Consider the following 24,870-nt stretch of genomic DNA (forward strand, 5'->3'; position numbering starts at 1 on the left):
CCCCCGCAATGTCGTTGTCGTTGCCTGTGCGGCCACCAAGCGGCGCCACAATCGCGGTCGCAGCGGCCATGGCGGCGGAGCGGCTGCCGGCCCTGGTGCTGCTCGCTCTGCTGCTGGGGGGCACGGCGGGACCCGCGGCTTGGGCAGCGCGGAGCCGCGGAGCCGAGAAGCAGAACAGCCTCCGCCGGGCTGCCAGCGGTCTCTATCAAGGCGTCAGCGGCCTCTTCGGGGAGGATAATGTGCGGGCCCTGCAGAAGGTAAGGAGCCGGCCGCTTGCCACCCGCTTGGCGTTTCCTTTCCCGCTTGGCGCCCTCACTCCTCCGCGCCGATGCTCTCCCGGGTTGACCGAGCGCGGTTCCGAGAGGAACAGAGTCGGGGTTGAGCGCCCTGACGACCGGAGGCCTCGTCTCCTCTGCGAGCCCGGCTCGGGATGCGGGGGGGAAGGGCTTTGGGAGGAAAAAAAAAACAAAAAAAAAAAACAACGGGAGCTGAGGCTTGACTGCAAAAACATTAATTAAAAAGAAAAAAAAAGCCACAACTCTAAATGAAGGCAGTTTGGGGTGGGGAAAGCGATTAGGGCAGACTTGTGTCTGTGAGGAACCTCCAACTGAAACCTGGTCTGTCTGCATCAGTAGAGCATCCTGTCTTTGCGGGGCCACAAATGAACTTGCAGGAAATAAGGCATGGGGCAGACAGTTGTACATACCTCTGCTCCTTCCCTCCTCAGCCGGGAGAAAGGAGTAACAAATACTGCTAAACTGATCTGTAAATACATTTAAGACATTTGGGAAGGTATTTCAGTTCCTCGATAAAACTGAAATTCTCTGGCTTGCTTTAGCACTGTCCACTGCTAGTAATAGTGATTCTGTAAACTTCAGAACAATAAAGTGCATTGTTTGCACCCTATTAACATATAAATTTAAATCCCAAAAGAGCTAGGACAAGGACAATTGTTGTAAGTAAATCTGTGGTTCAAAGATGAAAAATATTTAGAGTTGTATTTTTTCCCCTTGAGGACTTAAAAATTATCTTCAATCCTGGTTTCATAAATCGTAATTCTAGTCATGACTAGTAAGTCTCGAAGTGTGTTTAAAGTCTTGAGGATTATTTTTTTTTAATTTTCAATTTTATTTCTCAGTTTTTCTCAAGGTTGACAGAGAGGTTTGTGAATGGGGTGGATGTATTAATGGACACATTCTGGAGAATATGGACTGATTTGTTAGATGTTCTTGGAATTGATGGTAAGTGTGTTGCCCGTTTATTCTTGAGCTGTATCAGTCTGTGTCAGTGTGGGAAGAGTTACATTTTATCACACTGCATTAAACCTCCAGTACCTTTATCAGTTCACATGGCTTTGATTTTTGCTACCTTCAGACAAGACTAAAACTTGCCATTCTGTTTCTGTGTACATATCTGCAGGGTACCTGTAAAATGTATTACAAGTCATGGTTTGTTTCTTGGTATCATCCTTAAATGGATTCACATGGCCAAGATTGGTGCAGGGAAATACAGGAGGGCTAGAAGAAGGAAAAGTGCACTTGAGAACCTTGAGAATATAACTTGAACAAAGCAGGATCTTTAGCCTCAGTATGAACTTCGACCTGGGGCCTTGCAGTAGTTTGTCTTTAAATAACTTTTAGCACCTCTGTTTCAAAGGGATTAATTCAGTTGCATCATTGGGGCTGAGCCAGCAATTTGAGAAAGATCCATCCAGAAATGGATGAGCCAACTTTACCTCTTATTTTAGAAATCACGGGCATGACTCCGCTGTGTGACCCTTTGGAACTGTGATTGTGTTTTTACCTTTATCCCTTTGCCACACACTCATTACTATCCTGTAAATTTTCCCCTTTTTTGTGTGTGTTTGTTTTGTTTTGTTTTTTGTGTTTTCCAGCCTCCAACTTGACTCATTATTTCAGCCCAGCAGCAATTGCCAACAACCCAACCCGTGCCCTTCTACTGATTGGTGCCATTTTACTTGCCTATTGGTTTTTATCTCTCTTCCTTGGATTCTTCTTCTATCTCCTGCACATGCTGTTTGGTCGTTTTTTCTGGATTGCAAGGGTTGCCCTTTTCACTCTCTCCTGTGTGTACATCCTCCAGAAGTATGAAGGTGACCCAGAGCACGCAGTCCTGCCTCTCTGCTTTGTCGTGGCAGTCTACTTCATGACAGGGCCAGTTGGGTTTTACTGGAGAAGAAACAGCAACAGCAGCCTTGAGGAGAAGATGGATCACCTCGACAGTCAGATCAGACTGCTGAACATTCGTCTCTCCAGGGTGATTGAAAACCTGGACAGAGGCAGTGAGCAGTGAAACAACCCCCAGAGACAACCCCTGTACACCCACCAGCTCGAGAAAACTCCCACGCGCCATCACGGTCGAAGTTACAAAGCAACAAAGCATCACACGGTAAAAAGTGTGCAAAGTTAGAACTTTTCATCATGTGTGAGACTAGGTTTATCTAGGTTATACACTCAGCCATTACACTTGTAGGAAAAACAGACAAAAAAAAAAAAAGTTAAAAAAAAAAAAAATCAGCTGTATATTCAGAGTTTTATCCAGTACTAGAATTTTCTCGGTAGATAAATGGTTACTTTTACAAGCATTTAAAGACATCTTTTTTAAGGTTTTTATAAAAGCAAATGGAGTAGTCTTTCAAATATTGAGATTGAGCTAAACATATGCAAATTTGACTCTTAAAAAGTTAAAAAGAAAAAAAAAAAATAATCTCAAGCTACCAAACACTTCCATTGAGAAGTAACTGCTGTGGGTCCACTTTTTCTTTTTTTTTTTTTTTTTGAGAGTTGTGAATGTTTTTTGGTTTATTGTTGGCATATTTCATTACCTTGAAGTTGCCTTTCACAGAATATCAGATGAGGAATTTTCTGGTATCCAGGCCAAAAAACCTCATACCATAGCTTTTAATAGGAGGTGGGGAGTAGGAGAGAAGGAAGATTTCCTAACTTTTGAAGTCCTTAAATGCCAGTCCAATATGAGGAATTGAGAAGTCCACGTGTGGCATTATTTCATTGCATTTCATCTCTAGAATTTTAATTTAGTTTCTGAAGTCTGTTCTAACAAGTTGACACAAAGGAAAGAGATGTTGCATGGCAGATTGTAATTCATATTTGATCTACACAGTGAAGTATCTTCCAAACATAAGTGCATAGAACAAAATGTGATTTTTTTAAATTTTTTTTTTATCTTGGGACCCACGTACTTTCTCAAAAAAGGCAACAGTTAAAACTCTTGCAAATGTATTGTTGCTTAAAGCTTTCTCAGGACCAATAAGCAGCAATAAGTTATCTTCAGGAAGATCTGGATTTTTTTTTTTTTTTTTTTAAATTGTAATAGTTTTATAGGAGCTTTTTGCTTGAAGTCTGTGCCCTCACTCTGTTGGGTTTTGGGGAAAGGAAAGTGAGTCACCTTATGAGAAGGGTGCATTAAACAGTTGTATTTCAGAGTGATGCAGAAACTTTGAAGCAGTTTTGGTTTGAGGGGCTCTGTGTTTTTGTAACCTTAGAATTAACTGGGCTGGCAGACTAGCACTGGCTTTGTAAGGAGTGCTGAAATGCATTGAAACAAAGGTAACCTCAGGGAAGAAAGCCCAAGATGTGGTTTAAGCTGCAACCCAGAGCAGCTACACGGGGACAGGAGGGGAAGGACCTAAACCCGTAGCAATGAGCACAGTTCAGTACCTTGAGAGGTAAAATGGACCACAGCTGAGGAACTGCATATTCCATAATGCCAAAACAAACAAATCAAGGAAAAAAGAAAATGCAACAGGAATTGGGTCTGTGATAGGGACTGGCTAAAAAGGAAGGGAACAAAGAGGAGGTGACCCACGTGCTGTTGCTTCACCGGCGAGTGCTGGATCCGGTGAGCCTGACCTGGGCAGTTGAGCACAGCTTGGTGCTGGGTCTTCAGCTTCTTGTTTTCTGTCCAGCTTCTGTGGGATGTGGCACCTAATGAATGTAACTGTTGGGTGAATTTACTCTTCTTAAAATGTGTGTTACTTGCCTAACTTCTGGTCTGTGTGACATTTACATGAGGGGTTATTTTAAAATCCATGTTGATGGCCTTTAATCCTAATGTTGAACACTTCAGTTCAACACAGTTGAAGTTCATATGCAGTTGGCACTGTTGTAATCCATTTTAATTTTTGTGTAATCTGACTGCCCCCATTTTTTCAAGAAATACACAGAGTTGCAGAATAACTGCTTTCCATAACTTAAAATCTTTTCCATTAACAGAGAAGTACTATGGCAACAAACAGTCGCTTTGTAAAGCTGAAAATGTTAATTACAGCACATTCCTTTTTGCAGCTCATTTTCCACAGTATTACAGAGTCTTCCTTGCAAATTCATATGTGCACAGAGGGCTGGGCTGAGACACAAACCAAGAAATTAGGAATTGATTAGCAAAGCTTGTCAGGTCTGTGTGTTTTGCTGAGGCCTGAGGACCAAAGCCTACAAACCTTGCTTGTGTCAGCGACTCCAGCAGGACCATGTGCATGAGTTAGTTTTGCATAGAGTGTATTTTATGTAATCCATATTTAACGTTGAAGTTAAAAATACTGAATTGTTATATATATTAAGAGTTGTATATGATAAAGATTTCTTTTCGGATCGTAGATACAAGTTAAGTTGGATTATAGTTTCTCCCAGTCTCACTATAACAATTTATCCTAGTTTTGTAAAATCAGCGTTCCTATATTGATACTCTCAATTTTGATCACCCTGCTGCTTGTAAAAAAAGTATTTTTGTATTTACTTGCATCCCATGTATAGCAAAATGTTACATGAAAAGCGGTATATATAAAATTGGATATTTTTAATCAGTATTTTTCCCAGTGCTCAGTTTTCATGTTAGTCAAATTCAGAAGTAATGATTTTTTTAAAGGCAAAATCTAATCTTGGAAATATATATATATATATATAAACTTTAAAAAATGCTCTGTATTTTTAAACATGCACTGTAGTGAAAGCGCTTTTGGGACATGAACGTGGTATTGTATTTAATCTCTTTCAACTTTTGTAAATACCTTTTACAACTCTTTTCCATGCCAAGACATCTAGTTCATCCATGGAGGCTTTTGCTCAGATTTTTAGACCTCGTTTCAGTGACAGGGGTTGCACTGCTTTTGTATTGCCCTCGGTAGGAGCAGAGATGTGTGGGTGTCTCCTGGTCACCCAGGGATAAACTGAGGCACAGATGTCCCTGAGTTGGTGGCAGAAATGGGAATGATCCCCAGCTCTGGCAGCTCCTGGCCTGGCACCCTAACACGGCACAGCTGGGTGGAAGGTGGGTGGCAGTGTTGGTGCACACCCACTCCCCTCGGTGTCCAGCCTGGTGTGAGCTGCCTGTAGGGTGGGGGACGTGTCCCTCTGTCCCCCCCACACCAAAGGCTGCTCTGCTGGGACAGCTCCTGCTCTGTGACCATCCCGTGAAGGAGCATCACCAGCTGGTGTAACCATTTCAGATGGGCTTAGACTGTCCCCCATCAGGAATTCCGCTGAGGTCTTAAAGTGTTTTTAGAAGTAATATTTGAAACCACTGTAGTATTTTCAAAACATTCACTTTTTTTTTTTTTTTTTCAAAACGAATGTGGGTAGCAATTTCTTTTGAAGTGCACAGCTCGCCTGTAGATATCCAACCTGTCCTCGGAATGTTAACGCTTCCAAAAGTGGCATTGGGTGTCAGAGTGCAACATGTAGACCCTGGTGTAACTCAGTGCTGTACTCAATAGTGTGTCCTGCACATCGTGGCCTGCTTTTAAAGACTTGTTGCATCGTTAGTGTGGAAATTAGAACCCTATCAACCTTAGCTCTTCGGTGGTGTAGAAGTTTCCAAGTGTGATTTGCCTCCCATACTGATCCGTGTTTGGCAGCTAATGATGTAAATGACCATAAGTTCTCTTTGTCTGGGGTTAGAAAAAAATCAAAAGTTTCTTTGTATCCGCATGTGTTTTAAACCTTTGGGTAATTCCATGGAGCTGTGATGGCAGCACATGTAATGGTTGATCTGTTCCTTTTAATCAGAAATGGCATTTGCTGTGGTGGCACTGCTGCTAGTGATCCCACTCCTGTTTTGTACATCAGGTTTCAGATGACCGTGTTTCAGTTTGTACAATTTCTGTGTTTATGTAAAAAAAAAAACCAAACAAAACAACAACAAAACAAAACAACTCGGTCTGCAGATGCTGTCTGTGTACTTTTGAGATACGACCCCTAGGGAAATATTCGATCCTGCTGATAGTAGCGTGAAGTAGTTACAAATATATCAAGACTTATTTTTTACGGAGCTCTACATGCCTTTATTTATTACTTATCTGACCACCCAAGCAGTGTGCTACGTAGTTAAGTATTTGTAGACCAATTTCACAACTCAACTATGGTATTGTGACAAAACTACAATAAATGTTTACTCAAAGTTTACCCCGAGCCGTGTCTGTACCGGGACGGGGGATGCCAATGGGTACCGGGGAATGCCAGGGGGTACCGAAGATGAGCCGGCTCCTAACGGGAGTAAACGGTGAGAGGGAGGTGAAAGCTCGGCTGGGCCGGTACCGTTTGGGTCCGGTTCGACCCACGCCGAGATTTACGGAACCACCGCCCCGCGCCTGCGCGCGCCCCGCTCTTTCTCGCGAGATCGCGGGCGCCCCGGATGTGGCTGCTGCCGGGAGGTGCACGTGCATCCGGTCCGTCCGGTTTGGCCGCCGCTATGGGTCGGAACCGCCGCCGGCACAACTGGAAAGCTCGGTTACAGCCCGGCACTGCCCAGGGCCCGCCTGCCGCCGAACCCCTGGAGCTGCCGCTGGAGCTGGGAGGTGCGGCGGGATCGGCCGGGTCCAGCGGGTTCGGCTCTTCCCAGGGGTTGGGTTCGCTGGTGCTAACGGGGATGGGTGACTTCGGGATAGGGAGCGGAGAGGTGCCGAGACACGGTGGTGTCGTGTCGGTACCTTGTTCTTCTGTTACCTCCCCTGGAACCGTGAAATTGGGTATTTGGAAGCATCTTACGGACTTTTGGCATCAGCAGCTCTGTTAAAGCAATTGCTGCACTTAAGGCAGGCTGTATTAAAGCAGTTATTTAAAATATTTTGTTTAACGTTTGCAACTTGAAACGTTACTTTTTTAAAAAAACACATTTCTTGTACTGTTTTTATTATCTACCCTTTAGTAATACGGGTTTTTAGTATTAAAAACTATGTCAGGAGGAGCAGGAGGCTCCAGGGTTACCCTGAGATGCTCTGTGACCAAGGCTGCCTCCTGACCCTGCCCGAATTTAATTTTATAAAGCCAATATTTCCTGAGTTGTTGCACAGGTCAAAGAAAATTATCCTCATGGCTGTAAGGGTTATCAAGTCCCTGGTTTTGTGGTCTTTTGCCCTTAGTGATGGTGTGGGATTTTATTTTTTGGCTAGAGGTGAGGGTTGTGTTTGTTTAAAATAGCTAAATTGGGTATGGTTTGTGATTTAGATGTTGAGGAATGTGCTGAAAATAATCCACCTGGCACAGGGGAGTAATCAAACAAATGCTTTCAGATGAAGCAACACTGAAGGGAATCGATGGAAGCAATGCCCTGGTCCTGCCAGGAAAAAAAGCAAAGAAGAAAAAAATAGCCCATGTTGTGCAAAAACGAAAGAAACCTCTGAGCAAGAAACAGAAGAAAATCCTGCAGAAAGTTTTGGAGCAGAAGGAAAAGAAAAAAGAGGTACGGTGCTGCTTGCTGGTAACTCCAGCTTTGTGACTTCTGTTAAGAGATTAATTAGGTTGCTATTAGTGTACAGATAAGGTTGATATTAATCAGCTGGTGAGATTTCCCTTGTGTGGTGATGCTGGCAGTTCCCCTGGTATGTGATGAGTTGCTGGTGTGAAAACCAGAGATGGGGCAAGCATTAGCCATCCCTCTGCTGGGTGTTTGGGTCACCAGGAGTTGGGGGAACACACCAGTTCTGGGTTCTGGTTCCTTGACCCTGCTCAGATAGATGCATGTTGTGAAGTACATTGCTAGCAGAGGAAATGATGTTGTATTTTTAAAGCATTCCTACAGCTTGTGGGAGAAGCTTTGTTCTGCTGCAGAATACAAAGCTCAATGCACCCCTAACTCAGCTACTCCCAGTGCTTCTGAAATATTTATTTCCAGCTCTTGTATATTTTCTGCCTGCAAATGCAGCTTATCTGCCTTTCTGAAAGCTTTCCAGGCAAAATTTCTGTTTGTTATAGTGTCTAAATAATGGCTTTGGCAAATGGACTCTGATTTTGGAGGTAGTTGAAATCTGCTGCTGTCTGACCTCCTGCCAGCACAGCATCCCATGTGAGGGAGTTAAAGGGAGGCTTCATTGCTCCAGTCCTCACCCCAGCATTTTAGTTCGAATCCATTCTCTTTGCTGTTGTTTGAAAGGTGCAGCTGAGCACTGAAGAGATGAAATGTCAAATCCATAATTCTTCTATTTTTGTTCTGGCTCAGAGCTGAAGTTTTTTTGACCATGTAGCAGCAGGAACATCTTTACAACTCCACAACAAGATTTTCTGAAGCACACCCTTTAAAACTCAGGAGCTAATCCTGAAATTAAATTGTTTCCTAGTGAAAATAAGCACTGGTTTTGGTTGTTTTTCCCAACTAGCGAGCTGAATTGCTGAGCAAGCTGAATGAGGTCCAAGCTTCTGAGGCAGAAATGAAACTTCTGTACACTACTTCCAGGCTGGGAATTGGGGAGCGCATGTATCAGACTAAAAGGTAAAATGTTACTTGGAAAAATAAACATTCTGATTTATCACTGTGGTTGAAAACTTGCAACCTTCTTTGGGTTTTATTGCTTCATTTTTATTTCTTACTGCATACAGGTTGGATGGAGTTAAATGATTTTCTATTTTTATCTGATAATATAGCAGTTGTTTTCCCAAGGAGATGTTAGTTAAAATAAGCTGTTCTTCCCTTTCTTAAGCAGGCAGGTGACAACTATATACACCTGCTCTTACAATTATGCTAAACTACAAAATTGGTGGAATAAACATTTACTTTCTTGTAAAAACATCAAGTGGTGTAGCTCTTAGTTTGGATTAATCAAGAGCTGTGTTTTCACAGAAGCTGAAATAAATTTAACTACAAATATATCTTTTGAAGATATGAACCTATCAGCATAGAGGAGAATCCAGCAATCAGATCTGCCAAGGCTTTATGCAGCAGAATTGTGAAAACCTCCAAGAATGGAGAACTGGGTTAACATCTGAGTGGCTTCTCCAGGCTTCACAACACCCAAGGTTTAGCTGTTTTTCTTGTCTGAGTAAAACTTGTGTTCAGGCAGTGACTTTGATGATACAAATTTTCTGGTTTGTGTGGAAGGCATGTCTGACTTGAGGTCCTGGAGAACAGTGACCAAAATGTACCTCTCATGTTGGTGCTTAATTCTAGGATGATACAGGAGCCAGGGACTGTGGTACCTGAAAAGATCAGTAGCATCAGTGGTGCAAATAAGAGGAGACACAGCTCAGATTCAGAATCAGAGCCTGAGGAAGAACCCAGTAGCTCCGAGGAGGAGAAGGAAGAGCAGGAACAAGAAATCCAGAAGTCCTCGACCAGTGATTTGGATGCTGCTGAAAAAACAGTTGAAAATGTGAAGAAGGCAGTGGCTAACCAGCATACAGCTCATCCCAGTTTGCCAGTGTGCCAGGCAGCCTCCAGCAAGCCAGCTTGTAAGCCTGCGGTTTTCATTCCAGTGGACAGACCTCCTGAGATTCAGGTGAGGCTCTGTGAGCAGCAAAGTGCTTGTCAAAGGGTTGGAGATGATGGTATCTGCCATCAGATGAGGTCAGCAACATGCACTCAATGTCTTTTTGTTCCGGCAAGTTGTGCACACACATTACTGAGCTTTAAACCTGGCTAATGTAGCAGAAGGAAAACTAGTTTTGTTTTAGCATAGAATCATTTGTCTCTAGTTTTAAATACAGAAGCTATTAGCAGTCTTGTGTTCTTCTTTGCTGGAAAATATTGTGAAGACTCTTTTAGCTCTCCATTATGTCTTGGGCAGAGTGGTTTTATTCCATTTGCTGTAAGTGGGGTGTTCTGTTCAAGTGGTAAAGCTGGTGTGAGCAGACAAGGCAGAGCTGTGAAAGGAGTTTTTGCTTGAAGTGCTTTATTATAAACTCGAGGGACCTTGAGGTTTCACAAATTAAAGTGAGGGGCTTGCCAGCTGCTTTCTGGGAAGGTGTTCTGATGACTCTAGTTCTTGGAAACGCCAGTTTGATACTAGCTGGTTTAGAGCTTTTTGAGGCACGAAGCTTGCAGAATTCTTCTATGTGGGCTTTCTAATCTGAGGTAGGGAACAGTTTTCAGTTCTGGGGAAAACAAAGACAAAGCAGGAGACAAAACTGTATGTGCTTTGTATTGTTTAGGAAGCAAGACTAAAGCTTCCAATCCTTGCTGAAGAGCAAGTAATCATGGAAGCCATTAGTGAGAATCCCATCGTCATCATCTGTGGAGAGACAGGAAGTGGGAAAACCACCCAAGTGCCACAGTTCCTCTATGAAGCTGGCTATGCCAGGTAAGAATTGTCTTCTGTATGCAAGAAAGGTAATGACAAATTCAAGTTGAGCTCAATCACTTTTGATTTCTTTTCCTTTGATATGGCTGACCTGAACCAGGTTTTTCCTATGCACTGGTAGTGGCTGTGTTGAACAGGCTTTTATATATTGTGCAAGTGATAATTACTTAATTCAGAGCTGTCATGCAGAAATCCTGTTGTCCTCCTTCTCAGTGTTTCTCTCCTTTAACAGAAAGCCAAACAACTCCTTTTCTTTCCTTCCCCACTTCAGTTCAAATGGTGCTATTGGGATCACTGAGCCTCGGCGTGTGGCTGCTGTGTCCATGTCCCAGCGGGTTGCTAAGGAAATGAACTTGTCACACAGGTGAGGAGGAAAAAAAAGCTGAGACCTTGCTAGGAAAGTACTGCTGAGATGCTCTGTGTGTGTGATAGATTGAAATCAAGACATCTCTGGAGGAACAGAAGAACGGTGGGAAAGTTATTAATAGATTCTTCTGGAGTCATCTTGAAAATAATCAAACCCACCATACATGCAGATTTGTTGCTACTAATGGTTCTAAGTTACTTTTCAGAGAGAACTTGGTGTAGGTGGGATGAGAGAAGTGGTCCTAGTTTGCCTCTATGTGAGGTGGCATCTTGTAACAGTGAAATAATTTAAGGTGACATTGCTGTAAATCCCATCTTCTAGCGTTGTGTGTGTGGGGCTCTGGGGAGCTGGTGCTGTGCTTTTTGTCTTGTCTTGGCATCAAGTTTTAATGTTAGGCTGAAGGCTGCCTCCTGGTCTGAACATGAGTTTTCTGTTTCTCTCCATGCTTTTTCTCATGTCAACCCTGGTCCTTCCTCCCAGAGTGGTTTCATACCAAATCCGATATGAAGGCAACGTTACAGATGAAACACAAATCAAGTTCATGACAGATGGTGTGCTGCTAAAAGAAATACAGAAGGTGAGTTGGTGTCCTCAGTGTTATAAAAAAGGGAACTATTTTGTATAGCTAGAAAGAGGAGAGTTGTTTGGTGTGGATTTGTCAGCAGCTTTCCAACCCAAAATCTCTTTCAGCACCAGAGATGTATTGCGTCTCAACCCTTTCTGTTCCTACCCAAGTCCCTAAGCATTAGGTTATCTTGCTGTGTAAAATGAGAGCAAGGAAGAGACTCAGGAATTAATCTGCTTTGTGTAAGGTAAAGGCATTAAATTGTGTTCAAATATGCGGGAGAGACTCCAGCTGTGAGGGTGGGGAGAGAGTGTTAGTGTAGGTTGGCTTGAGTTAAAGATGGCCTTGGGTGAAGCCTCATGTCATGATTCACTCCCTCCTTTCAGGACTTTCTGCTTTCAAAGTACAAAGTCATTATTATTGACGAAGCCCATGAAAGGAGCATGTACACAGATATCTTGATAGGCCTCTTGTCTCGCATCGTGCCTCTTCGTGAAAAGGTGAGAGAAGCAGTGGGTGTTCTGGGGAGGGGGGTGTTAAACATGAAGAGGATTTGTGTTGGGAAGGAAACTTGTGATGTGGAAATGGATGGAAATCTGACAGAAACCATGAATTAATGCTCAGATAATGTGTTTGTCTTTCTCTATGATTGAAGATGTATGCAGAGTCTACCAAAAGGGGGACAGTATTACATATCAATACCAACAGATAACTTGTCAGACAATATCCAATTAATTTTAGACTGATGGTGCTGCAAGATGCGTGTAAATAATTAAAATTAGAAGCTTGTTAGAAAGCAAAAGGCTTTTTGTTGTGCTGGAACAAGCTGCCAACAGCTGTGCTTGGGAGGAGATATTCTGGGCAGGTATCCTGAAGTGTTTGCCCCTGACTGATGCTGGGCAGTGCTCAGCATCTGCTTTTGTTTTACCTGTGGATGGAGGGAGAATGCAGCAGTTTAGAAGTGGGTTGCCATCAGCACCAGGATTGCCAGCCTGGGTTTTTTTGTACTTTTAAGACTTGTTACTTCTGAAGCTGTGTGCATCCTCTGTCACTTGACACAGTTTAAGATTTTTGAATGCTTTGGAGCAGAGACTCGTACCCAGTGCTGCTAATGGCTCTGGATCTGTGTGCTGTGTGGCTAACCTGCCATGTGCTTTGGGACATGGAATAACTCTTTTTTGTGTCCCTGCAGAAGGGGCTGCCCCTGAAGCTGATCGTCATGTCAGCAACCCTTCGTGTTGAAGATTTCACTGAAAACAAAAGGCTGTTTTCTGTTACACCTCCTGTTCTTCAGGTATCGTTCTCCTTGCTGGCATCTGCACCAGATGGAATGGCTGAGTAGAGTGAGGTTTCCTTTATAAAATCAGTGTAAAAGTGGGGTCACTGTAATCTGTCCACTTGGTCCTGAAATGTATCAGATACGAATTTTAAAATAGCTTTTTTGATTAGACTATTGTTTCTTGTGGGACTTGGTGTTTTTCTTTCACTTTTATCAGAAAGCTGGCCCAGCAGAATCTGATTATAATGAAAAACAGTTACAGCTCAGGAGAATAGAAAGCCTCACCTGACTTTATGGTTTTGTGGTGTTCAGGTTAGACAACACTGTTAACTTCTGTCAGGCTGGTGTTTTGTAGGTTACCTAAACCAAGAGCTGAGCAGAAAACACAAGCTGAGCTTTTCTAGTTCTCCCACAGTGTGCTGGAGTTACAAGAGCAAACAAACCAAGTTTGGTATTTCCTCTCTAGGTAGATGCAAGGCAATTCCCTGTAACTGTTCATTTTAACAAGAGAACTCCCCTGGATGACTACAGTGGGGAGTGCTTCAGAAAGGTGTGTAAAATCCATCGAATGCTGCCCCCAGGTAAGGTCACTGCAGAGAACCTCTCAAATTCTGTATGCCTAACATGTCTAGAGTTTTCTGGGTTGTTCTTTTGGTTAAATTTGGTTAATTTTGGGGTTTTTTTTGTTAATTGAACTTGGGACTGCAATGATGTATTGTGTGTCCTTTTACTTAGGAGGTTTTTCTTGTGAAAATGGCCTTTCAGTTACATCATAGTGTTAGCATGCTTGTTCTAGAAGACAGATGCAGGGGAACATTCTGTTCCTGCTTGTTATTTCACAATATGTTCAACCTGTCTTTTATCAAGAACAAGATCTGAAGCTTTCCAGAGCGAAATACTGAAGCTGAGTTTGATTTCTTCTCTTGCAGGTGGGATATTGGTGTTTTTAACAGGCCAGGCAGAAGTTCACTCTCTCTGTAGAAGGCTAAGAAAAGCCTTTCCATTCAAAAAAAACAACACTGCAGGTAATGCTACAGAGTAAATGACGGTTAAACTTGGAATTTATCTCAGTGAGAAATAAGTTGGCTTTGCACCTTAAAAGTAAGAGCTTTTATTTAAAAACCTAAAAAACAAGGGATGAGGAGAGGGTTCATTGTGGATGATTTTGATCACTGATTGTTAAGTTTGTGCTGGTTTGAGGTTGGGGAAAAGGTTTGTGGGTTATACATGCTCAGCTGTATTCAGTCATTCCTCTGGCTGGTTTTGTAGGAGAAGATGATGACAAAGAAGACTCAGTGGAAGAACTCAGAAGATTTAAGAAATCAAGGAAGAGGAAGAAAATCATGGTAATGTGTGCTGGCTAGAATTTCTCCAAGAGGCAGGAAGCAGCAGATACCTCCCTGCAAGAGTGCTCTGGTGTGGCTGTGTTTCTCACCAGGCTTTTTTAAGATTTGCAGGAAGCCTTGTGGTCTACACATGTCACCTTTGACAAGTCCAGTAATTGCCTACACTGCCAACTGCTGCATTATGAGTGCTAAAATGTGTTCCTGGGTATTATGGGCAGGAGACTGGTTTTGGTTGAGTATTGACCAGTAAAACTGTAATGGAAGGAGTCCCAGACTGGCTTCAGGGCTGCTCATCATCTCACTGTTCATTACCTATCATTGGGACTGATGCATCTGTGATAAGGGGTGGTGTTTGGCTTCTGCCCAAGTTCTACATGCACTTTGCTAGCAGATGTTGATGTTTCAGATATTCTGTCTGCTGACATTGGGTCCTGGTAGCTGAAGGGACCTGAATTAAAAAAATGTTGCCCTTTCCTACTCCTCCAAGTGAAGAAGCTTGGCTTGGCACAAAATGTGGCTGAAAATAGTTGGGTTATTGACTCACATTTATCATTTGATAAATGAAACCTCAGCTCTGAAGTACAAATGAAAACTCTCTGTCATGCTCAGGTCAACAAGTGTTTGGAGTAAGTGCTCAGCTTTGCTTTTAAAGCAATAAAAAGTGCTGTTTGTGTTTCTCTTTTAATGCTTTGTGGTCTTTTTTCCCGTCTTTCTTAGACACTCCCCAGAATTGATCTGGACAATTACTCTGTTGTACCAGTGGATGAAGGAGATGAAGACAGAGATGCTGAAACTGATGATGATATTGCAGGGTCTGATATCGACCTTGATTTAGGAGATGGAGACTCAGAAGAAGGTTTGGCACTTAGGAAATAAAAATTCTATCTCTCCTGTCACCTGTGAGATGTGTGACATGGGCTAGTGGTCCTTTGCTAAACTGGTGTGAGAGCAGGAAATAACTTTTTGATAACTGGTGTGTCACTAAAAAGCTATTAAGATTTTCCAGCTTCAGCTTTGTACCAAATACTTTGCTGGTTTTAACAAAGTGGTGTCTGTGAAGACATTGTTGGGGCTAAGCCTGGAAGTTGATTTGTTGTCTGTTTAAGAATCTTGGTTTGTTTCTTCACAGATGAGAAATCAGATACATCCCTTCCACTCTATGTGCTCCCCCTCTATTCTTTACTAGCACCTGAGAAACAAGCAAAGGTAAGGGATGTTTTGTCACAAGGAATAAATGATCCTTGTAGATATGTGTGATCATTGTCTGAAGTCACTTGTGCTTTGTGAGTTAAAAGTTCGATCTTGGACTATCCATCTGTGAGCAGACATGAATGGCCCAGTGGGCAAGTTGGGATGGGGTTGGAGCAAGCCTTGCTTGGGTTGGGATCTCCCTGATGTGGCAGCTCAGCAGGCTGGGAGAGATGAACAGTCCTGCAGCATGTTGAAGTTAGCCATGGCCACGGGGCATGTTGGGATCTTGCTGCCAACAGTTCATAAAAATTCTTTTATTCCCTCTTGGGCTTCAGGGTGGCAGCAAAGTGTCTGAATACAACTCCACAGCTGTGCCTGCTGCATTTGGAGCCACTGTGGATGTTTCTGAAGGGTTAACTGAGCTGCATAGAGAGCTCCAGAGCAGGAGCCAAAGAATTAAGTCTTTGGTCTCACTCTTGGGTTTCACTTGCAATGCCATATGTGTTGTCATCCCTTTGCAATCCATCCAAGTTGACTGCCTGTCTGTTTTCCATTCTTGGCTGTGCATTTCACACACCCATCTGTTTCTTGTAGGTATTCAGGCCTCCTCCTCCTGGCACGAGACTGTGTGTTGTAGCCACCAATGTGGCTGAGACATCACTTACCATCCCTGGCATCAAATACGTGGTTGACTGTGGGAAGGTCAAGAAACGTTTCTATGACAAAATTACTGGGGTTTCAGCTTTCAGAGTCACCTGGATATCTCAGGCTTCAGCTAACCAGAGGGCAGGAAGGGCTGGCCGGACAGAACCGGGGCACTGTTACAGGTCAGCTACCTGCTTGTGGTGGAGAGGAGTAGGAGAAACAAAAGCCCATCAAGTGAATTTGACAGCTTCCCTCATCCTCCCACCCTTTTCACAAGGATCTCGTGATCCATGTGAAGCACTTGGGGTTTGTCTGCTCTTCGTTCAGATAGGAGAGGTTAAGCTAAACATGAACTGTCACTGATGGTGTTTGGGAGTTTTTCTTCTTGGGGGCCTTTCTCATACTGAAAACTCTTATTTTGGTGGCCACATTAGCATAGATGCCACTCCAAGCTAAGGCAGCTTTTTGTGAATATGGCAGTATGCCCCAACCATGTAAATAATTACACTGTTACGGAAATAATACCCACAACTGTTGGTGTTTTGTTTTTTTTTTAATCCCTTGCCAATTTTTCACATGTGTGCATTTTGAGTTAAGATTTCTTTTAAGACTTTAAGCAGCTTTTCTGGTCCTCTAGGTTATATTCTTCAGCAGTCTTCATGGACTTTGAGAAATTTTCTGCTCCAGAAATAACAAAGCGACCAGTAGAAGACTTGATTCTGCAAATGAAGGCATTAAATATAGAAAAGGTGAAGTGTTGATCATCCTTGTATTGCAGCACTCACTAAATTGGTTGCCCCTAGGAGCCAGAAACAAACACAAATGTCTTTTATCTCCATTGCCTGAGGCTGTGCCTTGTGTTAGAAATTAGGATCCTGGGACTTGATTTTAGTTCTGCAAAATGCAAAAGCTGCTATGAATTCCACCAGGGCTTAACAGACCTGTTTGTTCTGGTAATAAGAGCTTTCTTGTATTCGTAATAGTTTAAAAAAGCCCTGTCCAAACAGAGGTTGTGTTTGGAGATACTTGAGCCCTTTCAGCAAGCACAACACTTAAATCTTAGAGCAGCCTGCCCTAGGCGGTACCTGCAGTCCGTGGCAGCTCAGGGTGATGCTGGTATTCCTGTTTCCTTATGTTTTTGTTCTGAGAATTTCCTCCCATTATATGTCCTTTCCTCTCACTCCTGGCAAACATCCTAAATGCTTTCCTTTGGTATATGTAACCAGAGGTGAGGGTTTCACTCCCTTCTAGGACTTCTGACTGTGTTCAGAGTCAGTTTTTCAGTGGGAGTCTGATGTTCTGAGGGGCTTTTGTTGTTTTGTTTTTTTTTTTGTGCCTGTAGGTAATCAATTTCCCATTCCCAACACCACCTCCAGCAGAAGCCCTTGCAGCAGCTGAGGAATTGCTGATAGCCCTGGGTGCCTTGAAGGAACCCCCTATGACAGGAAGGTAATGTCTGTGGTCCCCCAAAAATTTTGTCTTAGCACCAGTTAGCGAGGCAGTGGGCACTGTTGTCCTCCTGCCTGCTTTTCCATCTCACATCTGAGACTGTACATAGGCTGGCATCATTTTTAGTGACTCTGCTTTACCCGTGTTTGCTTTGCTGACCCAGGATGTGTTTAGGTAGGGAAAGAGTGTGGTAGGAGTGCCCCATGGTGGGTGAGAGCTGCACAAGGAAGAGGAATCTTTCCTCCAGCACATAACAAAATCTGAGAAAACGAATGAAATCAATTGTGCTGCCAAAACCAGAAAGACAGACTTGTTCTAATGTAGAAGTTAGTTCACTAACCATTTTCTCTTCCTCCCTCAGGCTGAAGCAGCAGCTGGCAGCAAAGCTGAGTTGCCCTATTAGTCCCCTGGGTAGGATAATGGCCACTTTTCCTGTAGCTCCCCGTTACGCCAAGATGTTGGCATTAAGCAGGCAGCATGACTGCCTGCCCTACACCATTACCATAGTGTCTGCAATGACTGTCCGGGAGCTCTTTGAAGAGTGTGACAGGTGAGTGAGCTTGACATCCTGACTACAGGATGTGTCACCTTGTCACTGCTGTCTTGGATCAAGGCCCCTCTGCACATAAGCAGAGTATTAATTTATGCTGGTTATTTCTGGTTCTTTTAGGCCAGCAATAAGTGAGGAAGAGATTGTGAAACTGAAGGAGAAGAAAGCAAAGCTTTCACAGATGCAAAGGATCTGGGCTGGGCAGGGGCAGATGAAAAAGCTTGGAGACCTCATGGTGATGCTAGGTATTCCCTGCACTGTTCACTTAAAAACCTTCTTCCCTCACCCTGAACCCCCAGCTTCACACCACAAAAGGCATCCTTATGCTATAGCACCAAGCATTCTTATGCTATAGTCCCACGTCCAGCAATATTATTTTCAAGGCTGTTTGTTCTCTGGGCAGCCTGGCCAGTGTCCCAGGCAAATGGCAAGTGGGAACTGATCACACACATTGACCACAACAGAACTGCCCCACAGTTTGGGTTAATTAAGAGAACTGTATGGGGGCTGAGTTGTTTTCTCCACCTGACTGTTCACCTCCAGGAGCAGTGGGGGCCTGTGAGTATGCTGGGTGTACCCATAAATTCTGTGAGGAAAATGGGCTCCGAGCCAAAGCCATGCTGGAAATCAGGCGCTTGAGGGGGCAGCTGACAACAGCAGGTGAGTGACTTCTTAGAGGCTGTTTGTCACAGCCTTTTGGGTTTTTTTTTTTAATTATTAAATCTTAACTCGCCTTTTTACCCCTGCAGTGAACTCTGTCTGCACTGATGCTGGCCTCTATGTTGATCCAAAGATGAAGCCCCCAACAGAAGCTCAAGCAACTTACTTGAGACAGATTGTGCTGGCAGGGCTGGGGGATCACGTTGCCCGCAGGGTTCAGGCAGAAGAGCTCCTGGATGAAAAGTGGAAAAATGCCTACAAGGTAAACAGCTTGAATCGACTGAATTCAGCTTCCCTGTGTGGCAGAAAGAGACTGCTGTGCAAAGCCTGGGCTTCTGGTTAGATCATGGAATTTAAGATTCCAGTGTTGTAACTTTTCTTGTCTTCATGTAGGAATTGCTATAGAAGAGCTAAGAAGTAGCATTAGTCCATCTTGCAAAGTGCTTCATATCTCTAGAGAAAGTGAAGAAGAAAATTATGAGGTTATTAAAGACCTCTGTTGCTTAAGGAAATCAAATAAATGTACATTTGAGACTGAAATTAGATGCAATCAAGGAACTGGATTGCCAGTACTCTGCTTCAATCTACTGTGTTTTCTTAAAGACTGCTCTCCTGGACGACCCAGTGTTCATCCATCCAAGCTCAGTCCTCTTCAAAGAACTCCCAGAGTTTGTGGTATATCAAGAAATTGTTGAGACCACAAAATTGTATATGAAAGGTGAGCCTGGTTCTGCTGTACTCACAGGGCTGCTGGCGAGTGGCAGCTCTGGGCAGCAATCCCTCATTCAGGTGTTTTCACTTCCTAAGGTGTGTCTGCAGTCGAACCTGAGTGGATTCCTGCCCTGTTGCCACCATACTGCCACTTTGGGAAGCCTCTGCAAAATCCTCCTCCATCTTACTGCCCTCAAACAGGCCGGGTTCGGTGTCACAGGCCAAGTGTCTTTTGTAAGTATCTCAGGAAGTGTGACTTGGTAGTTTTGGCTGACAGCTGCTCTGTAGTTATTGTAATGTTGCTTTTAACAAGGCTGTCAGGGAACCAGAAAGGTCAAGCTCAGCTTGGGATGCTCGAAAAGAGCCTAACAGTGGTTTGAGTAGCTCCATGGGTTTTTAAGTATTAGCATTTTCCCATTACATGGGTATTTTATGCCCATATGCTCTCCAAGCTGGCTGGGTGGTGGCAATCTCCATCCTCTCCAGGTTTTTTAGCACCTGTGTTGTCACATCTTCCTTGGAAGTGCCTCCTCTTTGAGCTTTTAGGAGACTCAGTGTGAACTTTCTTTCCAGATCGAGTTAGTTGGCAGCTCCCTGCTGTGGAAGTTGATTACCCAGAAGGTATTGATCGCTACAAATACTTTGCCAGGTTTCTGCTTGAGGGCAAGGTGAGTGTGTTCCAGCTGCAGGAGTTCCCTGATGTTATCTCAGGAAGTTTTCAGCCCAGTTTTTGGAGATGAGCCTTGCTTTCGTCGTGTTTGTGCCCATTGCTCATAACTTGCTGGTGACTGGAGGAGTTTGTGGCAGTTGTTGGGGTGGGGAAGACATCTTTAGAATTTAAAACAGCAGGAAAATCTGCATTTGGTTAAAAAGAGCCCCAAGTTTAATTCCTGTTTTTGTAAAGGGGAAAAGCTATAGCTTATGTTTTTGTCCATTCTGAGAAATGAGTCATGTAGCAACCAGTCAGGATGAAACCAGTATGAAGATCTGGATGGGGTGGTAATGGAGGATATCATAGAATCATAGAATCATAGGGGTTGGAAGGGACCTCGAAAGATCATCTAGTCCAACCCCCCCTGCCAGAGCAGGGCCACCTAGAGTACATTGCCTAGGAACGTGTCCAGGCGGGTTTTGAATGTCTCCAGTGAAGGAGACTCCACAACCCCCCTGGGCAGCCTGTTCCAGGGCTCCGTCACCCTTACAGTAAAAAAATTTTTTCTGATATTCAACTTGAACCTCCTATGCTCCAATTTACACCCATTACCCCTTGTCCTATCACTGGTCACCACTGAGAAAAGCCTAACTCCATCTCCCTGACACTCACCCCTTACATATTTGAAAACATTGATGAGGTCACCTCTCAGTCTCCTTTTCTCCAAACTAAAGAGACCCAGCTCCCTCAGCCTTTCCTCATAAGGGAGATGTTCCACTCCCTTAATCATCTTAGTAGCTCTGCGCTGGACTCTTTCAAGCACTTCCCTGTCCTTCTTGAACTGAGGGGCCCAGAACTGGACACAATACTCCAGGTGCGGCCTCACCAATGCAGAATAGAGGGGGAGGAGAACCTCTCTTGACCTACTAACCACACCCTTTCTAATGCACCCCAGGATGCCATTGGCCTTCTTGGCCACAAGGGCACATTGCTGGCTCATGGTCATCTTCTTGTCTACCAGGACCCCCAGGTCTCTTTCACCTACACTGCTCTCCAGCAGGTCAGCCCCCAACCTATACTGGGACATCATGTTGTTCTTCCCCAAATGCAAAACTCTACACTTCCCCTTGTTGAATTTCATCATGTTTCTCCCTGCCCAACTCTCCAGCCTGTCTAAGTCTCTCTGAATGGCAGCACAGCCTTCTGGTGTGTCAGCCACTCCTCCCAGCTTAGTGTCATCAGCAAACTTGCTGAGGGTACATTCTATACCCTCATCCAAGTCGTTGATGAAGATATTGAACAACACCTGTCCCAGTACCGACCCCTGAGGGACTCCACTAGTCACACACCTCCAACCAGATTCTGCCCCATTGACTACAACTCTCTGACTCCTTCCTTTCAACCAGTTCCTGATCCACCTCACTACCTGATCACCAAACCCATACTTGATCAACTTATCTACAAGGATGCTGTGAGAGACGGTGCCAAATGCTTTACTGAAATCAAGATAAACCACATCTACCGCTCTTCCATCATCTATCCACCTAGTAATTTCCTCATAGAAGGCTATGAGGTTAGTCAAACATGATTTACCCTTGATAAAACCATGCTGACTGCTCTTGATGACCCCCATGTCCTTGATATGCCTGGAGATAGTGACAAGAACAAGTTGTTCCATCACCTTTCCAGGATGGAGGACCGGTCTATAGTTACCCGGGTCCTCCTTCTTGCCCTTCTTGTAGACTGGAGTGACATTTGCTATCCTCCAGTCCTCAGGCACCTCTCCTGTTACCCATGACTTACTGAAGATGATGGAGAGTGGCCTAGCAATGACCTCCGCCAGCTCCCTCAGCACCCTTGGATGCATTCCATCTGGACCCATCGACTTATGGATGTCCAGATTACTCAGCTGATCCCTAACCCAATCCTCATCTACTATGTCAAACTCCTCATCTATCTTGACTACTTCTGGGGTTAAATGACTCTGGGGCTCATGCGGAAACCCTGCAGGAGTAAAGACAGAGGCAAAGAAGGCGTTCAGCACCTCTGCCTTCTTTATATCCTCAGTCACCAGGGCTCCCAGCTCATTCTTTAGTGGGCCAATATTGCCTCTAGTGTTAGTTTTGCTAGCTATGTATTTGAAAAAGCCCTTTCTATTATCCTTAACCTGACTTGCAAGGTTAAGTTCCAAGGAGGCCTTAGCTTTCCTAATTGCCTCCCTACATCCTCTGACAACAGTCCTATATTCCTCCCAAGTGACCAGCCCCCCCTTCCATGATCTGTAGATTTTCCTTTTCCACTTAAGTTTTCCCAGCAGTTCCTTTTTTAACCATGCTGGTCTCCTAGCTCCCTTACTAGATTTCCTAACCATAGGGACGCTCTGATCCTGTGCTTGCAAATAGTGCTTCTTGAATATTGACCAGCTATCTTGAGCCCCTTTATCTTCTAACACCCTGTCCCATGGGATTTCTCTTAACAGTTGATTGAGGAGGCCAAAGTTTGCCCTGTGGAAGTCCAGGATTCTGGTCCTACTGGGTATTCTGTTCCTTCCACACAGGATCCTGAACTCTACCATCTCATGATCACTGCAGCCGATGATATGGGATGGACATCTACAGTAGTCCAAATTAATTGATGATTGTGTCCAATTGATTGATCTTGTTCATTATATACTCCTTATAAAAAAATCTTACAGGTCATTAAAAAGCTGAGTTCTTACACACGGTGCCTGTTGTCCAGTCCCCTCATAATGCTGAAGACATGGTCCAAGTAAGTTGTTAAAAACAGGTTTGCCTTCTCCTCCAAACACTTTTAGCTTCCTTTTAAATTAAAAAAAAAAAAAAATCAATGCTGGGAAGGGCGTTCTAGATAGTGATCTTGGCTGTACCTGCAGGGAAAGGAAAATGAGTTTTCTTACCAAGAAAAATTGTGTCCCAGGAGAACTGTGTGATTGTGAGGGGCAGCATAGAACACACAGAACCTGCTGGTCACACTGACCTCTGCGGGTGGCTTAGGACAAGTAAACTGCTCAGGCATGTAAGAAACCCTCAGATGAGCACTATTGCTTTCCTTCCTTTTCTTTGCAGTGTGGACAATGTCTGTCTTTTTTTTTTCTTTTGTTTTCAAAAACATACTTCCAAAAGACCATGGTTTTCTTCTGGCTTTGATTACATTTGTGAACTGGTGACCCTCATAATGCTGTCAGCAATTGCTTCTATTTCATTCCCTCTTTGCCCTCTCCTGTTTCCCAAAATCTTGCTATGAGTTTTCACAGAGTTGATAGATGCAAGGATTTTGAAAGACTGTTAAAAGTGATTGATGTTACAAATTGCTATCAAAGGGCCCCACAATTACAAAGTATTTTCCTTTCTTAGTCAATTCAGAGTTTAACTTGGATTCCTTTTTGTTTTGCTGTGTGCTGTGCAACTCCATAGCCCATGACATGTCTCTGTATTCAGAGGTCATGTATTTCTACCTCTATTTAGTCTTTTAAAATTATATTAAAGAGTATGAACTCAGGTAAACTGAGTGCTGTAACTAACCTGCACTTTGCTAAATTGTACTAATAGACATTGTTTTACTGCACTATTTTGTTTTGGATTGATTTAGACTTCAGCCCAGGACAGAATCCCTCCTGCAGGCTCTAGTTGCAGAAAATTGTGATAACCGTGATGCTTTGCTGGCTGCATGGAGAAAAAATCCTAAATGTAAGTGTTCTGTTTGCATAATTATTAGTCATATCAGTGCAGCCTGTGTAGTATCTCAAGTACTACTGAACTACAATTTAAGAAACAGACAATTTCACTTGATTAAGCTCCAAATATTTGCTGTCATCTTAGCAGAAACAGTAATGCTCTGTGTTTGGTTATTAGGAAGAACTGGAGTTCCCTTCATTTAGAAAGCAACATATGTATTCTAAGATTTTTTTTTTCTGTTAAAATATTTCATTTGGGCTTTCGAAAAATTAGACTATGATGGTATTGTCAGTGGATACAGGAGGGTTTTTTTTCCAGGCAAAATGGATTTTGTTCAATATTAGGGTACCAGATTATTACAGTTCTTTATCAAAGCAGCAGTAAATTGATGCAATGGTGGCTTTCACAGTAATTCTCCCACACTTGATACTTTCATATCTGCATGCAGGGGTCCAAGCTCCAACAACTGTCCCAATAAAGTAAAATTGGTTGTTGTTCTCAGCCTGCAAGCAAGTTGGCACCACAGGACTTCATCTTTCCAGCAAAACCACTCCAGTCCCTGGCTCCTGTAGCTAATGGCTCCTGTCTTTTATTCCAGATTTGCTCGCAGCCTATCGTCAGTGGATCCCTGAAGCTATGCATGATGAGCTAGCCCAGAAGTGGCCACCAGTAGCACTGTGAGGTGCTTGATCCTGTCACTGATGGACTCAATACTTTTCTCCAAGATCTTTTGAGAGCTTGAGTCTCCTTTGAACTCCAGTGACACACGGATGGTCTTGCTATAACCGTTAGTGATACCTTTTCGTAAGCAAACTAGGTGTTACTCTGGTTTTCTGGGACACCCTTTGTGTTCCCAGATGACTTACAAGCTGGTTTGCTGGTATCTTGTAATATCAATGTTTGGATAATTTTATCCATTATATTTAACAGACTGATTTCTTTTTTTTACCTGAAGTTTTGCTTTGGAGTATATTAGTTGTATGAACTATAATAAACATGTATAGCTCTTGGTTTGGCGGGGAGAAATGTTTCCTGTGTGGGATGCTGCAATAAGCAAAATTTCAGGGAAGAAAAAAAGGAAAATATTGACCATACGTAACCATTGTGGCTCTTGGGGGAAAGCGGGCAAGAGTAAACGAAACTAACGGACCCTGCAGCATGGGGGAAGGAAGGGGGAAAAAAAAAAAAAAAAAAAAAAAAAAAAAAAAAAAGAAAAA

General features: G+C 43.4%; 2 protein-coding genes and 1 long non-coding RNA gene across 5 annotated transcripts in view; 2 read left to right on the forward strand and 1 right to left on the reverse strand.

The window, feature by feature from the left end:
* The first annotated feature begins 33 nt into the window (after positions 1-33).
* Positions 34-6,437, forward strand: BRI3BP (BRI3 binding protein). Of its 3 annotated transcripts, none has more exons than XR_011729674.1 (4): positions 34-257; positions 1,139-1,241; positions 1,895-5,304; positions 5,616-6,437. XR_011729674.1 is itself a non-coding variant. In XM_071763028.1 (3 exons), exons 1-3 carry the CDS (start codon positions 69-71, stop codon positions 2,311-2,313), a joined length of 711 nt encoding a protein of 236 aa, XP_071619129.1. In that variant the 5' UTR covers positions 34-68; the 3' UTR covers positions 2,314-6,437. The 3 variants fall into 3 exon arrangements, 1 of the variants encoding a protein (XP_071619129.1); XR_011729675.1 differs by having other exon boundaries at positions 1,895-2,409; XM_071763028.1 differs by having other exon boundaries at positions 1,895-6,437.
* LOC139805061 (uncharacterized) overlaps positions 6,161-24,870 on the reverse strand; it is a 340,345-nt gene continuing 321,635 nt past the window's right edge. The window contains exon 2 of the long non-coding RNA XR_011729676.1: positions 6,161-6,426. This is a non-coding gene — a long non-coding RNA (uncharacterized lncRNA). The remainder of the gene's footprint in view (positions 6,427-24,870) is intronic.
* DHX37 (DEAH-box helicase 37) lies at positions 6,643-24,679 on the forward strand. The gene is made up of 27 exons (XM_071762889.1): positions 6,643-6,829; positions 7,544-7,713; positions 8,627-8,739; positions 9,415-9,742; positions 10,395-10,543; positions 10,815-10,907; positions 11,391-11,487; positions 11,862-11,975; positions 12,668-12,769; positions 13,221-13,335; positions 13,684-13,779; positions 14,024-14,100; positions 14,818-14,956; positions 15,230-15,306; positions 15,886-16,118; positions 16,574-16,685; positions 17,279-17,385; positions 17,747-17,935; positions 18,056-18,180; positions 18,479-18,595; positions 18,685-18,857; positions 19,199-19,313; positions 19,403-19,540; positions 19,880-19,974; positions 22,654-22,727; positions 23,568-23,665; positions 24,252-24,679. Exons 1-27 carry the CDS (start codon positions 6,667-6,669, stop codon positions 24,332-24,334), a joined length of 3,492 nt encoding a protein of 1,163 aa, XP_071618990.1. The 5' UTR covers positions 6,643-6,666; the 3' UTR covers positions 24,335-24,679.

The sequence above is a fragment of the Heliangelus exortis genome, chromosome 19 (genome assembly GCF_036169615.1).
Source record: "Heliangelus exortis chromosome 19, bHelExo1.hap1, whole genome shotgun sequence".
Classification (NCBI taxonomy): Eukaryota; Metazoa; Chordata; class Aves; order Apodiformes; family Trochilidae; genus Heliangelus; species Heliangelus exortis.